Raw genomic sequence first — 22,669 nt, 5'->3', positions numbered from 1 at the left:
GAATACTACCTGAACTTTCGAAACTGCCAAAAATATGAAGACATCACTCCTGCATATTTCTTTACATGATGTTTTTCTCCCTTTGTTTCCTCGAGTAAATGAATGTAGTCCCCTGGAACATGATATATATATATATATATATATATATATATATATATATATATATATATATATATATATATATATATATATATACACACACAGGCAGCTCAGGGACTCTCTGCTGAGTTTTAATCACGGTTGCTATTTGTGGACTTATATCAGACGATCATAATGATCACGGTCACCCTCATTATCCCAGCTGTTCAACCATCACTGAAAAATAACTGTTCAATTATTTAAAATACTTATTTTATTTCCATATTTCTTCTGTTTAAGTTTTCCCAGTTTTAAAACAGTTTAAAAAAGAGAGACGACGTTTGTGGTTAACTTCACTTTCAGTTGATCTTTTTTTTCTTTTTTTTGTATCTTGTGTGTTTTGATTTTAAAAAAGAATCCCTGCTCATTCGACAAGGGAACATATTGTGAATAGTTGGTTAATAATTACTGTTCTTATTTATATTGTCATATTTTTTAATATTTTTATTGCCACCTTCTTTTTGTCTTCTTAATTACTTGAGTACTTTATTTAATTTGCATGTTTTGTGAGCTGCTGTAACGAGTACATTTCCTCTTTGGGGGATCAATAAAGCTTATCTTATCTTATCTTATTTATTAAGTACCGTCCTCTTAAGTTACAGGAAATCCAGTCTGTGAACATGTTAATGTTTCTGTTAATTAAGGGCCCATTTAAATCCTATGTATTGGATTTGTGTGCATTTCTTTATGTCTTTGTTGTTTGCGTTATGTTTGCATCTTTTTTGGAAAGTATTTTCAGCTTTATGCTCTGTTTCTAACGTAATTCAAGTGTAAACAAGGGTTAATTATCTCACAGCTCCTAATGAACAGCGTATATGAAGTTTCAGTAGAGAAAGGTGCCTGCTTTTTATTAATTAAAGCTTAACTACTGAGTTAATTCAAATATTCTACATCAAAGAGTCTGAGGAAGTTTCAGTATAAAAGAAAGGAACATTTATATTTCTCTTTTTTCAGAACATCGGAAAGAGGATGTCGTGCACGCAGTTCATTTGCAACCTGGAAGGACTGAACGACGGCCAAGATTTTCACAAGGATCTGCTTAAAGTAAGCTACTTTCAGGTCTAAAATAGCACACACACACACACACACACATACATGCACATGCTGTCATACACAGATACACCCTCCCAAATGAGAGCCAGCGGACTCTGTGTGCCAGCCTTGTATTGTCCCTCAGATCTGTGCGACTGAGCCTGGCTGTCTGCTCCGCGCTCGCTGCCAGCTGGCGTTCTCCTCGTCTCCAGAGGCCTCCAATCAGAGTCCTGCCCGGGCCCGCCACTTCCTGGTACACACCGGGCGCAGTGCGGGCTGGAAGACTTATTGTTATGTGATCTGGAGACACGGAGAATGAGACGCAGACGCCCTCGGGGTATCTGCGCGTGACTTCAGCGGCATTAGATTAGACTATTAGCGCAGCGCAGTTTGAGTTTGGTTGTAATAGATCGTGAACATCAGACAGGGTTCAGACGGAGGCCCGGGGCCGCGTGATGTGGCGAAATAACCCAATCACAGAGGCTGCCTGTCCATTGGCTCTCCTAATGATGATGCCGTTGATTAGTTTTGTCTGCAGAGTGGTCCGTCAACATGCCACAGAGCCCCAGAGAGCAAGTCAACAGGTTGTAATGGGCTATTTATAATGCATGAGGGAGAGAGAGGCCCCGTCCGTCTCAGAGATGACGGGAATGAATTGAAAAGCTGAGTGTTATCGAGGGCAGACAGCGTCCGTGCTGGGGCCATGTGACCGCCAGCTAAGCCAGGTCCAACAGACGTGCATTAGCTGCTTTATTAAAGCTTTTTTTACAGATCCAGGAACAGTCTTTTAATCAGGCCTTTCACTTTCCACAAGCCCCTTTATTCTCTTTCTCTCTCAATGAGGCTCTTTTCCTTCTCAGCCTGCAGCTACACTCTCTTTCCTCTCTTTCCATCGCTCTCCCGTGTTCTCTCATTCTCTAAATGTTCTGCCTGCCCACTCTCACTTGCTCCTTATCATCGCTCTGTTAATCTCCAGTGCGGTTTAATGTCTTATCTCTAGACTGTGTCTCGCTCTTTCACCCAGGCCTGATCATTTTCTTTCTTCCGTCCCAACTCTTCCTGAAGTCCTTCTCTCAACTCATTTCTAAAGCTTTCGGTTTCCTCCTCAAATTCTTCTCCTCATCCCTCCTGCATTGTGTTGCACCAACTATTTATAAGTGCATCACTAAGTTTAATGTCTTTTCTGAGGTTTTATTATGTTGCTGCAGACAAGTTAATTTGTTTTCCAAGACCGTCTTAAAGCATAAAACAACATGCTGCATAAAGGTGATTCTCAGTCCATACTGACCATAATTAAGTTCCTTCCTTGTGCAACTGTTTGGAAAGCTGTAAAAGGTAAAAGTGCCTTCTTAAGTTCAGCTGAACCCACTGCAGTTTCAGGAGTCTGAGTAGGTAAAAGACAATTTAATCATTTCCAAATTTACGGTCTACGGTCATATTTTCTCTTTTCCGAAGCCAAAAACCCTGGAGGAGAGATGTCGGACATCGATTAAAAATTGTGGAAGACAGTCATCTGGTCTCCGTTTGCTATCCTGTCTGGCCTTCGATGATATCAGCACCTTATTTTACCTCCCCTTGGTTTGTGCCGTTGTTGTGGCAAACTTCAGGAAGTTGTTGGGCTTTCCTGCTGTTCCTTTAGGAGATCCAGTGTTTGGATCAAGCCCACGATATGCGAGCAATATCCTGGCGCGTTTTAAACTAAATGAGAAAGTGGGATCATTTAGTTTTGCTAGCAATGGGCTAAAACATATTAGGTAATGAAAGTTATAGGGAGTCAAAACTAAACATTAGCTTAAAATAATAAATAATATATCGACTTAACCTGCTGTGCAGCAACATTGTTGTTCCTGTGATTGTCCTAAACATGAATGGTCAGGACGTGGGGTGCCTGACTTGCAGTGGGACCGGTGAGCTTTAGCTTTTATGTCCTCTGCGATGTAATCTTTCTGTCTGCTTCTCTCTGATATTTAGGAACTTTTTTTCCAGAAATCTGCTCTGAAAATGCCACAATATTCATATGCCAATGCGAAAGCTTGACAGGCGTAGCAACAGTAACCAAGGGGGGCGGGACTAAGCGAAGAGTCAATTCCTCCTTTCTGTTACTATTTTTATTTGCCAGCAAGGACACACCTTTTCAGGGAACCTCTTAACGTCTTGGATCTTAGTTAAATGGAAATTGGTTTCTTTAAAGCATCATGAGCAGCGTCTTATCACCGTTAAAGCAATCAGCTGTGTAAACAGGAAGTCAGACCAGCGTCAGGCGCTGCAACAAAACTTCCAACGAAATTGTCTGAAGATGCCAAATGATATATTGAACTTACAGTAACTGAGACTTGTTATAAAATGCATTTAGATTTCAGAATAACTCTCAGGCATTTCTGTAGTTAAGACGAGTTGTATTCCTGATTATGCAGCCTGCAAACATACGTTAAGTTACCAGCAGAGTGGTTTAATGTTAGCTGTAAGAAGTTCAGTGCTGTCAGTTTGTTTAAAATCAAGCCAAATATGTGAATGAAATGGAGCCCTCCGCCCCGAGTCTGAACCTAAAGACTCTCACTCTCCTCTCCTCACTCGTGTTTTCCTCTCCTCCTTTATTCTGCGTTATTGCTCCATCATTTCCTGCTGCCAAACGACTGCCATTCCTCGCCCCCCGCCATCCTCGTATCCCTCATTTCCTCCCCTCGTTCTCCTGCTCTCCCATTTCCCCTTTCCGTGTCTGGTATCTGTGTTTGTATGTGCTGTAAATACATTAGGAGGGAGCCGTAGAAATCCCTCACTCTGTCTCATTTTCTCCCCGGTGCTCGTTCTGCAACAACACACACACACACTCATGTGCTGTGTATTTCTCACACTTTGTCCCAGACTCAGCACTTGTTTCTTCTGTCACCATTTTGCCACAGCGTCGCGGCGCTCATTGTGTTTCTATCACAACTTCCCTCATATCTCTACCATCCTTCTGTCACTCTTTCTGTCCCTCTTCTCCCAGTTTATACTGGTTTATTTTCATCAAGTGCAGCAGATAATAACGGGGCGTTTAAGATTTGTTTAAGAGTGATCACCTCTTAAAGAATACCCTTGTGAGATTTGTCTCTGAGATGATACTGACATGTGACACTGACTGATTTTAGCCGTGTTATATGCATGGCTCTGTGGCTGGCAGTGTCTGTCACTCAAACACTTTTGTCCAACCTGAGCAGTCTCGACATCTACTGGTTGGATTGCTATTAAATCTTTTAATGAAAGTCTCGTCCCCAGAGGATGAACCACAGACACTTGAATCATTTTTTTGGCCGTCACCATTTAGTTTTTTGGGAGACAGGATTGACCATATTTGGACAAGAGGGAGGCGCTGGAGAGGAGCATTAAGCTAAGTTATCTACTAGCGCTAGCTTGGTTAGCAAAGTGCATTTTCATCTAACGCCACTAGAAGGAAGTGTCAGCAACTACAGGATTGATTTCCACAAATTCTGGTACAAATGATCTTGGTGCCGAGATGAAACCTTCTGACTTTATGAGCTTCCTTTCAGTTCGTCTTTTGCACCACCAGCAGGTCAATTTGAAATCATCATCACCTCATAGATTCACTTTCATGTGACTGACTTGTTTTGGTCCAACGCCATCATCAGATCAAAACTTTTCTCTGTCCATTATTTAGTGTTATGACCAAATACCTGCAGAGACTAAGACATTCCCATCAGCCTCAGGTAACATGCAAATGTAAACATGCTGAGGGCAGCTGTGGCTCAGTGGAAGAGTGGGTTTTCACTCAATCAATGGTCTCAATCAATGGCGGCTCGATCCCCAGTTCCTGCAGTCTACACGTCAAACTGTCTTTGGGTAAGACACTGAACCCCAAAAGCTCCTGAAGGCATATCCACTGGTGTGTGAGTGTGTGTGAAAGGGTGGATGTGACATGTAGTGTAAAAGCGCTTTGAGTGGTCTCAGAAATACAGTCCATCTAAATTCCATGTGTTTAACATGCAGAACATACCACAAAGTCTTAATCTTGAAGATCTCAGTTTCGTTCTCTTTGGCGGCACCTGTGGCGATAAACAGTAATTGCGGGAGCACACTTCCCAGATATCCAGACAGTGCTGCGTGTGTGACGTCCACGGTCGGCTCCGGTTGTAACTCTTGATTTTCCTGGCTGACGGTCGCTTTCCTTTTCAGACTGTTTGCTTCATCTGAGCGTCGAGTTTGTTTCTTCTTCTTTGGATTTTCACTTCTTGTTGAAGTTGTATCTGTAGTCATCCATCTTTTCTTTGTTTGTTCAGCCATAGTAGATTACTGTTTACTCTCAACACTTGCAGAGAGCGGAGAAGCAGCCGCTTAGCTCCGCCTACCCTCTCTGGCAGACCAACCACTGCTGTCTGATGGAAAACGCGTCACTAACTGGGCGCTGCTTGGGATTTTTTGCCATGAATATCGCACCAGACACCCAGTCTGTAATACTGTGAATGCAAAGGCTTTCATCAGTGGGCCATCGGCTCGGTCACCACTGTGTGGACCTCATTCGGCCAGTGACTTAACAGACATTTATTTACATGAAAATCTTCCAGATTATTACTTAACATTTTGTTTATGTTAGCTTGCTCATGTTAGCATTTAGCTCAACTGAGCCTGCTTATAGCCACACAGAGCCACAAACATGACCGTAGTTCCTTTTTATAAAATAACACAGAGCAGAATTTAATGATTCATTTATTCTGCATTTATTCAAAGTTGTATGAAGTCAAAGCTCTGAAATAAAATGATCTGCATCCATCATAACCCACAGCACAATGTGATTATTCACGACTGAGCCATATGTTGAGTCTCTGCTCGGAGGGGAACACTGCACTGATGTTAAACTACTGAGCCCCGTAGCTGAGACACAAATCAGCTGCCTGCTGGACTGGAACATAATGAGGGGCTCTGCCTCCCCCTGACACCTCTCACCCCCTCCCTCCCCCAGGTCGACTCCCTCTTTCATCATCAATTAGTCTTTTTATTTTTTCTTTCCATTCTGTTGTTTTCTCGCTCTTTAATTCATCTTCCTCAATAACTCTCAATTGTGCTCCCTCCTCTCTCTCAATTATCCCCCCTCGGCTCCCCCTCCCTCTCTTCCTCACCCGCTCAGCTTCTGTTGATTAAACCTCATGATATGTTTCCCATTACCTCCACAATAGAGGAGCAGGATTGAGAAATCTCCAGAACGGAGCGTGTGAAGCTTTGGCTCTACGGCTCTCTCTAACACACTTCTCAGCACACCAAACACTCGTCCTCTTACCACAGTGTTTTTTTATGTTTGTGCATTTTATCATTTAAAAATTTAGGAGACAAAAAAGGGGATAAAGTTTGACAAAGAGGCGTGACCAGGAAAATACATTTAAGCTACATGACACCAAGATGTAGGCACCTCAGGTTAGTGGCGCTGTGGATTTTGATTAAAAAAGCAAAGTTATATCAATTAAGAATATTTATATGGACACACGTAAGTAACAATATCATTAACCAGACTTGAGCCTCTTTCCCACTGTTCAAAAAACCCGCTAACACTCGGCTCTTCAGCTTAGTGGGAAAGGTTACAATCAGCATCCAGACCCGGTTCAGATGGACAGAGCTAGAAATATCTGTCAGAACTGAAGAAGCCTTTCGGATGAGAGGTGAGACGTCTGCAAGAACTTCAACCAAGTCCAGTTGCCTTTTGGATTAAGCTTCCAATTTCCCAAAAATGTTGAACTATTCCTTTAAGAATTTGATTTCACAATCATACATACATATCGGGAAAAGAGAGTGCCAAAGATTTCCTGGTAAAATGTCTTTAAGTTGAGCTGTGAGTGTGTGAAGTGGAGTTTTATGAATCAAAGACGTACTGTAACACATCCTCTCTTATGATGAAGCCACTTGTTTATTTATTTCCCTGCTTCCTCCTCTCTCAGACACTTCTGCAGATCATATCAGCTGCTTTCTCTGCACTGCAGCATTCAGACCGAATGTGTCCATAACTGATGAGTGGCTCACTGTTTGTGGGCAATTAACACGAAATGAAAAGATTGAGACTCATGCTCCCAGTGCTGCAGTAAAGCCTTTAAGCCTCCATCACCACTTCATGTTCCTTCACCCCTCTGTCAGCAGCATGCATGGAAAACATAGCTGCTGTGCTGCTCCCACAGCTCCCTGCAGAGCACGAAGCTCTGGCTGCAGGCCCAAACTGGTGCTTTGGAGGAAACTTTGTGCCGTTATTGTGAGGCTCTGAGATTCATAGGTCTGCACTCCCCCTCTCTCTCTCTCTCTCTCTCTCTCTCTCTCTCTCTCTCTCTCTCTCTCGCTCTCTCTCTCTCTCGCTCTCTTCAGCACCGCTCAGGGCTTACAGCTTGAAGTGGGAGCTAATGATGCACTGAAGTAGGTTACCAGCCCGCATTAGAGCAGGAGAACAAATTCTGCTGAAATGAAAATGTTGTACAGCTCAATGAGACGCTGAACCACGCTATTCAAACAGTAATTAGGTGCACTGATGTTATCGATTGCGTAGCGGCATCGATGGCTGAGGAGAAGACGGATGACTTATTTGTTTTTGTAAATGAGGGGGAAGAAATCATTCTCTGGTGTGTCGCTGCTGTCGCTCTGACCCGGCTACTGTATGCATGTGTCTGAAATGTGCAGTGAGGGAGCTCGACGACAGGCCTCATGCCCGGACAAAGACAAGCAGGTCACGTCTGAGGAGGGAGACAAAGACTGACTTACATATGAAGTGTGTAAGGAGGAAATATCTCTGTTAAAACTGTATCACACATGATTGATCTGTGTCAGGGGTCTCGCAAAGAACACACACTGGAGTTTATCTTTGAAACAGTCGGACACAGTCGGTCTGCGATCTTGGAACGCCGTCCTGCTGCCCCCAAAAATTCAACATTTGACGAATACTACAGTGCCGTGCCTTTTAATTATTCATTTAGTTATTTTTAAAACAAAAAGTAAATATTTCGCCCACAACCTCAATTTCAGAGCGCCTCTCACCGGCGCTTCCTGTTGCTAGGTTACAAAAGTTGTCTGGTGGCGCTTCCGCTTCCCTTGGTACTGACCGTTAAGTCTGTTTTAAATTGCTCTGTGTGTTTAAAGTAATAAATCTCAAAGATGAAAAGATTTTCATCTAAATAAATAAATGTTAATTCTCTATCTATCGCTCAATGAGCTAACACAATGGTGATTGAGCCTATGGCCCACTGATGAAAGCCTTTGCATTCACAGTATTACAGACTGGGTGTCTGGTGCGATATTCATGGCAAAAATCACAAGCAGCGCCCGGTTAGTGACGCGTTTTCCATCAGCCAGCAGTGGTTGGTCTGCCAGAGAGGGTAGGCGGAGCTAAGCGGCTACTTTTCCGCTCTCTGCAAGTGTTGTGAGTAAACAGTAATCTACTATGGCTGAACAAACAAAGAAAAGATGGATGACTACAGATACAACTTCAACAAGGAGTGAAAATCCAAAGAAGAAGAAACAAACTCGACGCTCAGATGAAGCAAACAGTCTGAAAAGGAAAGCGACCGTCAGCCAGGAAAATCAAGAGTTACAACCGGAGCCAACCGTGGACGTCACACATGCAGCACTGTCTGGATATCTGGGACGTGTGCTCAAGCAATAACTGTTTATCACCATAGGTGGCTCCAAAGAGAACGAAACTGAGATCTTTAAGGACATTTTAAAAATGAAACATAAAAACAATATAAAGGAATCGTGTCCTGGTGTTAGCAGCAGCTCTACACCTGGAAGTTGTACCCTCGAACAAATGAAGAATTAGCTTCTCTTGTTGACACAGTTGATATCAGAATACCCGCCCCTTCTTGATTTTGATTGGTTGCTGAGGGAGAAGTGACATTGACGAGTGCAGCGGTGTTCCAAAAGTTGAACTGATTTCAACTGAGAGCGCAGCGACAAAAAACAGCTGATGCTGAGGGTGTTTTTGCGCTGAGGACGCTGAACTACATTGGTTGTGTATAAAAAATAAGAGCTGCCGTTAGCGGACACTTCTTCTTCAGTAGGAGCGAGCGCTACTGAAGGTTTGTGGAGGTTTTAAGAGATGAATAATGGTGTTGTTAGTTTTGATCCTTACGTAGAATTTATGCCTTGTCTTTAAATGTGAAACAAAAAGCTGTTTTTAATGTCGTTACTGCAGAAAAATGTTCATTTACAATATTGGAAAAGATAAATAAATCAATTCTAAACATGGTGGGAGCTTACTAAAATTATCTTGTGGGCTCGGTGCTCAGTGCTAAGGGTTTATATTTGTTTTGCTTTGTGCTGCTAAGACATCAACTATAAGTAAACAGTGCAGCTGTCTTTCTCTAGTCAGTAGATAAAAATCTGAACCACTGAGGCAGAGCAGTAGAGAAAAAAGAATGGAGTCTGCACATTCATTCATAAAGATACAAATGTTTTTTTTTAGATTTCAATCTTACAGATGTTTTTAAATCTGGATGCGTCTTCTTAAGTTGTTGACTCCTTCTATTAAAACCCTCGTTACACTGATCGTAGATGGTTCACAGCTAAACATACGTCGACTGAGATACAATTCACACATTTTTACTCTACAGATGAAAAAATAACCGTAGTGCTGCTGAGGGGGAAGGGGCAGAGAGAGAGACGTAGTGAAAAAAGAGACAGCTGCTTGGGTCAGCAGAGACGAGTGGCGGCTGTGGATATACTCCCCCGTCTCCCCGAGCTGTCTGGACTCTCACCGAGGGACGGAGGGAGAGATTTAGACGGGATGTGAAATATTGAGTGAGAGGGAGACGGGGAGAGGGGGAGCGTGACAGCAGACGGGGAACTGATGGAGGACATAAGGTAACAAAAAAAAAGGACACTTTTATTCTGCTTTATTTGATTTTGGTCGGCAGGTGTTTCCTTGTTCTTCGTGGTGCAGCTGCAGTAGTTCAGAGGTTGAGTGCTTTACTCAGAGGCACCTTGATGGTTTCAAGCCCCAGAGTGAGGGAGTAAGGATAATTGTCAGAGCTACGAAGACTTCTCCGTCCTCCTCTAACAAGCTGTCGTCCTCGTGCAGGTTGTTTCTGGTTAGCTGTCCCTTTCTTTCCCCTCCTGATGGAGTCACAGACACGCAGACAGAGGCACATGTCGGCTCGCCATCATGTCCACCCCGATGTCACATGTCAGAAGACAGACTCCGGCCACGAGGGAGCGACCGTTTCCTTTCATGTTTCTTTCTCTTTCACAGTCACAGCCCTCGTTAATCTTTTATTATGGGGTTTTAAATATAGACAAAGAGCAGGAGCACTGTGAGGATGTCAACAAAGAACCACACAGGTAGAGTTCATTACACAGAGTTCATTAAGTATTAAACTAGAATCACCACCTCTCCAGTGAAGTAGCAGGTTTCATCCATCAGTGTTTCCCACAGTAACTTTAGACGGGACAGGGATATATGAAACAAAAAGTACAGCAGAAGACGGCCTCCATCAAACACCACAGGTCACGCCATAATCATTTACAGAAGGAAAATAATACCAGAGCTCATCTCTCTCTCCACGTTTCTTTCAGTCCCTCCAGGAAGTTGCAGCAATTTTTTTCGACCTTGCTTTTTTGGCAAATTGCTGCAACTTTTCTGTAAATTTGACCAATCATCATCATCAAAATATTGATCCCCTGAGGTCTGCAATGTTTTCCTTTAAACACCGGAGGGCATATTCTAACGCTGCATGCTGCAGACATACTTTGTTTCAGCTGTGAAGCTGCACAGTTCTAACGAGGCTCCAATGTGATCGTCTCTCTTGTGAGCTTCCTAATCCAGACTCGAACTACAGTGACTGTAAAGGGGAATCTACACAGGCAACGTATTTGAAGTGTATTTTTGACATGCGTCTGCCGGGACAGAACCGCTCCAGAATTATTCAATGCTGCAAACTCCAGCAGCCGCGTGCTGCACGAGAGGCGGGCGTAATACGCGAGCGATTATCTGCTGCTCCATTGGTTAAACGCACCGAGTCTATTTTTCCCCGCTGCTGCGCGTCACTGAATCGTAGAAAGCGATCGACTGCTATGTAAATACATGCCCACAAATAAGGAATCCATGTTAAGTGATGTGATGTCTTCATTTTGGCCAACTTCGTTTTCAGTTTCCTGTTGAAGTTATTGATCGGCTCGATGAGCAGACAAGATTAATTTGAAAGAGCAATGCATATGTGCATTTCCTCAACATCTGGGTAAACCAATCCTAATTCATTAGTTAATTCCTTCTCATTTGACTTCCGCATCCTACATAAAAACAGAGTTTATGCACAATTTAGAAGCGTCGTTTAGCGTCACTGCCACCCTTATTTATGGCCAGGAATCACAACTACCATTGGCTAACTGTGTGACTCGTCATTGCTGCAGGCGCAGCCGGTGTACATTGCAAAATAGATGCTGCCGCGACGCTTACGTGTCGCGCACGTTAGCTGCTGTAGATTCCCAGTTAGGAGACTTTATATGGTGAATCCATGATAATGAATCCAACACTTGTGTCTTCTTCTGATAATTTCTCCATGTTTACGTACTGAAATTGTTCACCCACGAAATACACACTAGAACGGTGTAAATGTGATATATAATGTGTAGATTCTCCTCTGCACATAAGGACAGCACTGAATGTGCACCTGCTGTATAAAACGAGCTATTGACTCGTCATTGAGTGTTTACACATCTTATTTGGTATGTTGTCGCAGAAATCAACCTGTCAGATGACAAACGGTTCGCTCAGCCAATAGATGTCTTTATCTGAGCGTTTGTCCCGGTCGCTCACGGTGGATGTGTGATGTGTTAAACAGAAAAAATAGCCTCAAAATATGTTTTCAAAATCAGGATTTTTTGGCCGCAACAATCACAGAAAAATAACAGTTACATGCGCGTCGGAGCGAGGGGAGAACGTAGACGAAAGGATCGCTGAAGGATAAAAAAATATAACTAAAGCAGGTTTGGGAAAAATCCCTCTAGGCGAGCTGAGATATTGTATCTGCAAGAATGGAGTAAGTGAGGTCATTGTGACCTTTGACCTTTGACCTTTGACCACCAAAATCTAATAATTGTGTACTCAGGTCTAAGTGGATGTTCGTGGGAAATTCGAAGATCCTCCCTCCAGGCGTTAAACAGAATGGGACAGGAACAAAAATGTGTGTTTCTATCACATTATGATGTCCCAGAGAAGTTGACCTTTGACCTTACGGGTATAAAATTAAATCACCTCAACTAATGTTCGATTAGACACTTAAACTAAATCCTGTCATAATTAGCTTTTGAAGTCTTGAGTTCTGGCCAAAAACATGTTTTGAGAGATGGCTGTGACCTTTGACCTTTGGCAACCGTTTATTCTTTAGTCCAAGTGGATGTTTGTGCCAAATTTGAAGGTATTCCCTCCAGGTGTTCCTGATAGATCTGGACAGACAGGTTGAAATTATATCACATAATAAGATAAACTATAAAATACTTCTTCACAAAGCTGCTAAAAGGATCGAAGCAGGCGATTATATTTCAAATGAATCGCAGTTAACGGTCATGAAACTGATTTTTACTTAGGAAAGAAGCTGTTTTGATCAGGACACAATCTCACCTTTTGAAACAGTAGACAGAATACGTAACTTTTCCTCCTCCTCCTCTCAGACTTCTTCATATACATTTAGGTTAACATCCTGAACACTGAAAGTTTTGCTTCCTTTTGATTATAGATCACAGAAAAACCAGTCAATCGATGCCCATCGTCTGCGACTGACACAGTCATTAAATCTGCGGTCACACTCCTGTAGCTCCAGATTTACTCACCGTGAAGTCAATAATTCTATTTGGCCGATTTCTCTCGGGGGAACTCCTCGTTCATTTGTCTTGTAAGCAAAGGTTTCTGTCAGACGCTCCGTCTCTGTGTTTGCTCTCCTGCTTTCACTTAGCCTCCTTGTTGAGTGGGTTTTCTTTTATTTAACTGTTATTTTGTTTTTATCATCAAGAGAATTCGAAGATTTGGCTGCATGTCAGGCTTTCAAGGATGTGCTGCAAAGGTTATGTTCAGTGGCTATTAAAATCAGATTTGGCATGGGGATAGTTTCACATTTATCTAATCACTCAGAGAAGCCATAAATCTGTGTGCAATATGTTAAAGAGTGCTCTGTGTCCTTTGGGTCAATATATCGGTGCACGTTGTGGAATACATCACGAAAAGCAGAAACATATTGGTCACTTCTGCTTCCGTCAGGAAGTCAGTTGAGTTGTCACAGACCCCCTGTGGGTTGTCGTCCACTACGATTCACTACACCAGTTAAAACAAGCAATGTTTGCACCCGATGCCCATGTGTGCCCCGACATATTTCAGACGTAATGTCGGGTATGAGCCCAACATTGAGTCTCTAATGTCCGGCTGATATCGTGCAGTCTGAACCCGCGATAACCCTGACCTTCCACTCAGCTCTGAGGGGCTTTCTAGCATCTTCTAGCTCTGATTTTTGTCTTTCTGGTTCCTGATCTTACTGTTCTGGCTCTTCTGTGTTTTCTTTTTTTTTTTGCCAGTCTGAGAAGTCATGTGTACTGCTACCTCCTCAGCACAACAGGCAGCCAAAGCTACTGACGAGTGTTGAAACAAACAGGAGCGTTTAGCAGCTAAAGAGCCAGATATTTATCAGGAGCAAAGATGGAGAGACTTGCCTCGTGTTGCTGCACCAATTTGCAAACCTGAATTAGTCTGAAGCATCTCAGTTTGTTTTCAGTTTCCACGGGGAGTTATCAGAGATAAAATACCTCTGGACACTGCTGCTTATCAGAGCAACAAAATGTGTGTCAAAGCGTAGGCTGCTAGGCTAGCTCCAACTACAATTCATAGGGCTTATGCTGCGTTCACATGGATTCAGGCAGACCCCACACAACAAGAAAACATGGGCGATCTGGACAACGAGGAGCTGATCATTGTGACACCCGGAACTTTATGACCAGCGTTTACGATCCTGCAGAGACATCACATGAAAAGCTGAAATATGGCAGACAATCAGCACTCGCAGAAGAGGCTGCACCCATATGTGCTTTTGATTTGATGATTTTATGTTATGTAAAAGAATATCAAGAGAAAGCTGCATTTATAGCTACAAATATTAGAGTCATTACATTAAATGATGACACAAAATTAATTTATCGATTATATAGTTTATTCAACATCACCATAGCAACATCTCGTCATGCTACGGTGTTTGCTTTTGCCGTCCAAAAGGTGTTTTCCGTCTGCCATCTACCGCCTGCCTGAACCCATGTGAGCGCAGCGTTAGCCTCCTTTAGCTTAAAGAGTTGATGCAGATGTGTCCAGAATTAAAAAATAAGTACACCTCATTACACACACGAGTTGCAAGATACAGTCAGTTGGCACCTGTTTCAACACCAGCTGACAACCGGTTTATTATTCAGCTAAGGTACAGGTTGGTGTTTTTAAAATTTTGGACAGATTCCAAGCTAGCTGTTTACCCTTTATTCCAGTCTTAAAGCTAAGCTAGGCTAACAACAGCCTCAATCCATCTTCGTACTTCAATCTGGGTTAGGCAATTTGGAGAGGAGCTAGAATTTGGGAATATCCAACCAAACAAAAAGACAAAGACAAAGCCGTTCCCTCCCCCGCACTGATGACATTTTTGTGGGATTAGCTTGTTAGCTTTAGCTTGTGAAGACTCAGCCTGTGTGCTGAAGTTATCTGATTTTCTTCTTTGTTTGGCAGAGTGTTTCACTTTCAAGATGAACTGAGAATTTCAACAAATATATCTGCTTCTAAGATGAAGTTCCCTACCCTAGCTTTAAAGCACAGACCTGAAACACACTCTCAGTTATAGAGCTAAAACACCTTCCTCCTTAAATGTTGAACCAGCCCTTTAGTAGTAGCAGTGGTGCTGAATTCCCACACTTTAGCAGTCACACCTCTTCGCACTCCCCCCGTGCTGCTGATTCTTTGCATGTTTCTTTCTCCTCTCACCTCTCCAGTCGCTCCGACAAGACCTCGGCTGAATACTAATTTACATTCCAAGTATATTTATTAAAAAACGTGCACGTGTGTAACCTCGCATGTGTGTGTGAGTGTGTGTATGCGTGGAAGAGGCAGTTGGGAGATTGTGATTTGCTGCGATGACTGAGGGAGGGAGGGAGGGAGGTGCGCATTGACGAAGCAAAGGGAGAGGGAGGCAGAGAGACGGAGAGCACTGTCCCTATCAGCTTCTCTTTCACTCCGCGATTCAGGCAGCCAGCTCTCCTCCTCTCCTCCTCTCCTCCTCCTCCGCATCAGAGGCAGCAGCAGCGGCAGGGAGAAAGGAAGAGAAGAACGCTGGATTGAAGGAGAAGATTGCAACAGATTGATAAACCCGTCATCCACGAACGAGGACGAGCAGGGCATGAAATCAGACATCAGGAGCGGGAAAGCGGCGTTCTTTTTTTCGCTCCAACACCCACACCCGCCGAATGTGCCGAACGGGAAGAGTCTGACAGAGAAGACAGGGAGAAGTGGATCGCACAGACGGGGGTAAAGGAGTAAGCAATGAGAGCGGACCTCCTCACATGGACAGAAGGAAGGAGGAAGAAGTGAGCGAGTAAAAATCCTGACTGTCAAACTGCTGGGATCCATTTTACAGCAGGAGCAACAGGAAGTCTCTTTTTTTTCCTCCTCTACATCTGCCTCTTTATTTTTTAGCCTTTTCCTCTCGTTATTTTACATCGTATCTGTGTGTTTGTGACGAAATCGAGGGCGCTTTTTGGAATCCCTGCTCCGAAGTCCGAGGGCGTCCGACCCTCCCGCCCACCCCTCTGTTTCTCCCTCTATTGTGTGTTTTGTCTTCATTTAAGCCCAAAAAGCTTCTTGTGTGTTCTTTTTTTACCTCCTCGTTTCCGCCTCTCGCTCCCATCTGTTTCATGCTGGCTGTCCGTTCACACCTCTGCCAGTGTTTCATACCATCTGTGAGAGTGTCAGTGTGTGTTTGTGTGTTAAAGGGCTCATGTCTGCGTGTGTGTAATCACTGGCTCTTTGCTAAAAGGTGGCAGCTGGACAGGTGTCACCTTTGGGGAACTTGGCAGAGCTTCGTGTCCTGTTGAGACCACTCAAAGATCGTGTGGAGAAATTACACATTTATCAGCCTTGATGTGCCGCTTAATTCACGTGTAAACTTTACAGACTAACCTGAGCGAACACTCTGTAGGGGAAGTGCTGGATTTACTGACCTGCAGAAGAAGTCTCGCCGTCTTCTCATCAGAGCATCCTCTCGCTTGCAGCTCAGGAGTCGTTTCTCTACATGTATAATACATGGCTGACTTATCAATAATTCAGCGTCAGGTGGGCACCCCGGTGTTGCCTGGTGGGCGTTGATCAAGACGTTCAGCACTGAGACTGTTGGGGTTTGATGCCTGCTGATAGCACGGTCCGCTGGTGTCGCTGACGGCAGCCTGACGATGTGTCGCCTCCCTCTGCGCTCTCCGCTGATCACCGGCTGCTTTCTGTAACAGCTGACTTCACTTCCAGCTGTCTCTTGGCACATCAGACGAGCCTCATTTCACACTCTTTGGATCAACTTTTCCTGCAGCAGGACCGAATCATCCAATTTTTGTTTTCTTCTGCACTTGAAGCCCGGTTCTGTGTGATCCATGCACCGTCGCCTCCGACTATGATCGGTGTTAACAGCCTGCACTCAGCTGGGCGCCTACGCTCTCGATCTCTTTGTACCGTACGCTACGGAAGGGACTTCCGGATGATGGACCCGTTCCGCTATCCCAGAACCCCACGCTCCCGCTCGCTCAAACCCCTGGTGTTCCCAGACCTGCTGGGAAAAGCTCAGGACGGACAGAATCACCCGCAGGCCAGGAAGAGGAGGAAGGTACTGAACTGTTAGCTACTTCCTGTTACACGTCATTTATCATCACAACAGAGCTGCACACTCAAAACTAATCCCATGATGAATCATTTTGTCCTTTTCATGTCATCCCAGTGTGAGCATGTCATAAAAGGTGATACATCTCCTCACATCACATTGTAAACAGCTCATTGTCATTCAGAGCCTGTTGGCCGAATTCATCAGATGCTCCGTTGGGGTTTCATAGTAGATGTAATGTGTTCTTACTACAGCCACGTCTGTTTATGAACTTATAATCCTCACACACATAAGAACCGTTGCATTACAGCCTCTTTATTGTTTTATAGTTTGATTTACAATCTCAGCTTCACATCTGGAGCGTAGAGCGCCTGATGAAGGAGATTTGGTCGCCTGCCAGGCCTGATTGGCCGCACACCACGGCTCAGTATTGTGTAAAGCCAGCGCTCAAGGCTAATGGCTCTCATTTGCTGCCACTTGGTGACGTTGATGAAGCAAGTAGGTGAAGGTGACGAACATCCATCTTCGTCTCAATGAGCCTGCAGACTGAATGAGTCTGACTGATGCTCTGATTTACACTCCACCTCCAGCTACCTTTTTTTATTTACTTACCTCTTTCTTAAGTCTTCTGTCTTTAAATCCACACCGACTCTCTGCTGTTGGTACGCTGTGTTCCCAAAGGGTTTACATTAAGGGCTGGTTTATTTATGTGCAAATATTCTTCAGCAAGTAAACTCGGCTGTAACACAATTTCCCTTAAACTATCTGTGTCATGTCAGCTCAGGAAAAATATAGAAAGGACCACTTACTTTTACAATCATCATCCTTAACTAAACAGCATGCTTAAGTTGCACCTATCACTTAGAGGTGTATTGGTCATGCGTTCACTCTATTTTTTCAATCGAGTGAAGCCCCAGCTAGCCGTCAGCTACCCTCCGATTAATTGGTGTCAGTTTTGTGGTGGAAAGGAACAGCTGTTTGATATTATTTTAGATTCAGGAGGGACTCGTTGCAAACACAGGGACTGTGTAAAACATGCACAACCGCAGACAAGTTATGGCTAATATGCACACTTTGATATTTGTTAAAATATTGCACTTCATATCTTAATTGAATATTGAACACCCTAATCACACATATTGTTCAGGCTTATTCCTGACTGAATTTAGAACCGACAACAGACCGTTTCACTTGAACTACTTCAGGTCAGGAATAATGGACGCCTTGCAGCCAATCAGAATTGACTATTCCACCATACCATGGTCTAAGTAATGCATCATGTCTGCAGGTGTGTCCATTATCAGGAATTAATGTGAAGCCAGAATTTTCTGACTGAACGAGCAGCAGTAGTTTTTTGACTACACTGTAAAGAACAAAATGTCCCTTTTCCTTTGTTCTTCTTTCTTCAGCTGCGTCCAGGTCATCAGACTCGTCATACACTCAAAATACATTAAAAGAAATGTTTAACTCATTATCTGTAACAAGAGTCTTAAAAAATGCCATTCGATCATAAGCGGAGGCTTTGACTGCGTCTCTGTTGCCATTTTTACTCATTTTTAGATCCATGTCGATACGTTGTAGCCAGCGCGTTCATTTAGAACCTTCAACAGAGTTTCACTTGAAGGACCAGTGACTGTATATATAGATGGACAACGTGTCTCCATCTGCTCCCATTGTACGAAATTGATGCCAAAACAGCCCCTGTGATAGGCGCTGCCATCTTGCGATGGTGACGTCATATGGAGCCAGAGACTGCACAGTAGAGATCGGCGAGTGAAGCGGCCGTAGCCACTTCCGCTAACCCAAACACACATTTAACTTCCCGAAAAAACAGCAAGGATCCTGCACGCCGGCGTGTTTAACGGCAGAACAGCTTCTCTGTGTTGGTCTGAGGTTAAAGTTCACAGGTATGGAAACTTCAGCGACTGTAGTGATTGTTTTAGTTACGTTTCCTCTCACGGATCGTCCTCCGCTCTGTTCACCCGGAACTGATCGGCTGCAGGAGCCGTATTTGTCAACAGAGCTGTCAATCATCATTTTGATAGCATCAAATAACTAATTAAAAATAAACTTGTCAGAAAAATGAACACTTGGACGTAAATCAGCATGATAAGAACTAACTATAATGACAGAAACCATGTGTGAGAAAAATTTATCGGGCGTGTATTTTGATTTTATAGTTTGACTCATGTCCCATCTGTTAACATGGAGGAGGCGGGCTTTATGAGCTATACTGCAGCCAGTCAGCAGGGGGCGCCCGAAATGTTTTGGCTTCACTTTTAGGGAGCTGTCATGTCGTCCATCTTTTTATACACTCTATGGGAAGGACTTAGAAGGCTTCATTATCAGGAATTAATGGACAGTCTGCAGCCAATCAGAATTGAGCATTCACCCGGACCATGGTATAAGCCCTGATATATTCCCCGAACTGTAATAATTATGTCAGAATTAGGTCTTGCCCTCTCAGCTCTACTTTATGCACTCCTAGATAAATATGTCACAAGCTGAACATAAAATTTACTATCATGAGCGTCACGTATTCTCAAATCTGAAACTTCAGTTTTATAGACTGAAATAACTTCATGAACATGGCAGCTTGTTCTCACAAACTAAAGAAAGAAGAAATGTGTACGTGTTTCTGAGCTTGATCGTAGACACCAGTGTTCAGGTTTATCTATGTTGTTTATCTTGAGTTGAATCGTGTTCTTACTCGGTCCATGCTTCACCCTTCCACCAAGTTTCATGAAAATCAGGCGGGTAGTTTTTCTGTAAGCTTGCTGACAAACAGACAAAGAGAGTGTTGAAAACTTGGCATGGTTAAACACCTTCTAGCCACAGCTCTTGGTTTTCCACTTTAATCAGATTGATTATAAAATAAGCCGTTTTTTCTCCACTTGTACATATTAAACTTCTGTAGACCGAATGTGTTGCCGTTGAGGCAGATCAGTCAACATTTCCAGCTTACAAGTTCACTGTTAATATTTGATGTTGCGCTGATTTTTGCAACAGAAGCTAATTTTTCTTCCACTTCGTCCCGGGAAGCTCAGCTGTCTGCCCGAGACGATTAAAATGCATGAGCACATTTTGCCTGAAACACAGTTTGATGCAGACATTCTTACAGTAGAGCGTATGGACACCAGAGCTGAAGCTGTAATGGTTTTGGGCTTGATGGAAATTAATATTCATGAGTCTCTGCAAGTGTTTCTGATCAGGCGCAGTTTGAATGAAAACTCTGGAACTGAACGTGATTATGCGCACAGAATCAAACCCCATTACTGAAGCAATTCCATTTGACTAAATGACACAAAGCAACAAAATGAGGCTGGAAGGCTAAAACAGCTGAAGACCATTAGCAGCAGTTCTTTAATCAAAGGAATGAAATGGAAAATGATCGATTTTAGCTGAGTGCAAGGTTTCTTCCTCCACTCTGCAATTACGTGCGTGGTTGTAGAGGACGCACGTTAGCGGTCTATGAGGAATTCAGAGGTCAACGAGGTGGTGATGAAGTGCCCATAAGTGTCCTCTCCATCACCTCGGCCGTCACAGCTGTCCATCAGCTGCCTCGATCTGCGTCTGAAACACTACGATCTGATGGCTTCATGCTGCCGTCCCTCCCCCTGCTCCTGCTGTGAAGCCGGTGTGACATTCAGGGTCACCGGGGGCCATTGGAATTACGAGTTTCTAGGTCTTGAGTGGAGAAAGCTGTTTATCAAACTCATTTTTAGTCCCCTTTCTGGGTTATTCTGCAGGTTTCTGTGTTGATTGAGTTGATATTGAAAAGTGTTTGATGACCCAAAATACGATGGAATCTGGTTCAAAGAAGTAAAAACAAGGTTAGAATGGATTCACAGCTGAGAAAGCATCATTACAGTGTGCAGAAATTAGCCCGAGCAGACACGCAGACACTCCCTGCTGCATGTTGTGAAAATCTCAACTGCATTTAAAGGATGCATTCATGGTTTGGAGATACCAATTTCTCAACTCCCATGCTCTTTATAGCACAGATATTACCCCTACAGTAACACAGTGTCTTTGCTTGTAGTCCACCATATTGGTCCATGGAGTAAATCGCCGAGCAGATCTGCTTTATTGACGTTTGCTTGATTGATCAGATATTTAATGTGATGGATGTGCAGAAACGTGACATTCATGTCTGGTGATTTTAACCATCAACAGTTTCTTTATCGATTTTTTAGTAAATGTACGATATCAGGATTTATCACCAACTCCAGCAGTGGTGGTACATTGACTCAGTACAAATTGAACATACTTGGAACACATGCTTATTTACATTGGGACAAGTATGAAGCATGTAAACTGACGCCACACACCACAGCAGTTATATGTTAGGCTCATATGAAATGCTCGTTCTCTGATTGGTCTTTAAAACACATAAAACACAACAACAAACACACAAGAGACATATTTACACTCCTGTCTTGAGCATTGGATAAGTTGTTTGGTCTTTAAATTGGTCTAAAAATGTCGGTCAGTGTTTCCTAAAGCCCAACATGGCCTCCTCTATTCCCTTTTTTCTCTCCTTACCCTAAAGATATTCAGTTTTACTTACCTGCCCAGGGACTACAGGCAGAAAATAGCAATTTGCTATAACCATGTACAATACATCTCCTTGTTTTATATAGCCAACCGTGGACGTCACACATGCAACACTGCCTGGATATCTGAGAAGTGTGCTCCCGCAATTACCGTTTATCGCCACAGGTGCCGCCAAAGAGAACAAAACTTTAACTGTAAATATTAAACAGTAGCCGTTCGAAGAACACTAAAGTTAGCTCAGCATTAACTAGCCACAAAGCTATCGTTCATTGCACTCTAAAACGAGGTATTTGCTCAGTATGTTCTGCTTTATACTTTAGCACTCTTTGGTGTTAACACTTCTTCACATGGCGCTGGTTTAGCTCAGTTGGTAGAGCAGGTGCCCCTTGCACAGAGGCTACAGTCCTCGACGCAGTGTTCACAGGTTTGACTCCCAGACTGCCGATCATTTGGTGCATGTCGTCCCCCCACGTGCTACTCCCCATATTTACTGTCTCTCTTCTTTAAATCTTTAAAAATAACTTCTTTACTTACGTCTCATCGACCATATTCTCAGAGGAGCAACTGATGAATGTTTCATTGATTTATCTGATAATTATCTTTGATTTACTGAGTGAATCATTCCGACTTTAAGGCGACTGTCCTTAGATTGCTTTGTCGGACCAGCAGACGACAAACAACAAGCTTTTATTTATTTATAAGAATTTCACAGTTGATAAACTAGAAGCAGAAAATGTTTCAGCGCTGCAGAGTTCAGACAGATGTGTAAAACTCATGTGTCTCTTTTTAGTTTATTATCCTGTGTTTTATTTTCTGTGCTCGTGTCTCCGAGCTGTAACTTAATTTTGCTCCGTGCGGGTCGTTTGCCTCAAAGCCTAAATTATTTAAAGGCTGATTGATCTGCTGGTCTGTGCATTGACAGGCCGAGTGCTCGGTGGATAATGGCTCAGTAAGTGATGCTGTGGTGGTCGACTGATTGGATGATTGATAGATAGAAAGACAAAGGGAACAGGAACGACATTTCTTTGAGTATGAAGCCAGCTGTCTTTCTGTGCAGCTTTGATAAAGAAACACCTGCACCTGTGAAGTCTGATTAAACCACAAAC

General features: G+C 43.3%; 1 protein-coding gene across 3 annotated transcripts in view; it reads left to right on the top strand.

Annotated features, from left to right (window-relative positions):
* LOC138594032 (PH and SEC7 domain-containing protein 1-like) overlaps positions 1–22,669 on the top strand; it is a 71,160-nt gene that overhangs the window by 28,863 nt on the left and 19,628 nt on the right. For 2 of the 3 annotated variants that reach the window (XM_069665123.1, XM_069665124.1), the window contains one exon: positions 1,093–1,182. In XM_069665123.1, coding sequence (XP_069521224.1) covers positions 1,093–1,182 — 90 coding nt within the window. Of the gene's footprint in view, positions 1–1,092; positions 1,183–16,686; positions 17,013–22,669 lie in introns of those variants that run through there. The other variant, XM_069665125.1, reaches the window with a different exon arrangement.

The sequence above is a fragment of the Semicossyphus pulcher genome, unplaced genomic scaffold (genome assembly GCF_022749685.1).
Source record: "Semicossyphus pulcher isolate SPU_LCO1_2020_fin unplaced genomic scaffold, fSemPul1.0.p SCAF_16, whole genome shotgun sequence".
NCBI classification, from domain to species: Eukaryota; Metazoa; Chordata; class Actinopteri; order Labriformes; family Labridae; genus Semicossyphus; species Semicossyphus pulcher.
Note: the sequence above shows the minus strand (reverse complement) of the source record. Positions and strands in the feature narration are given on the sequence as shown.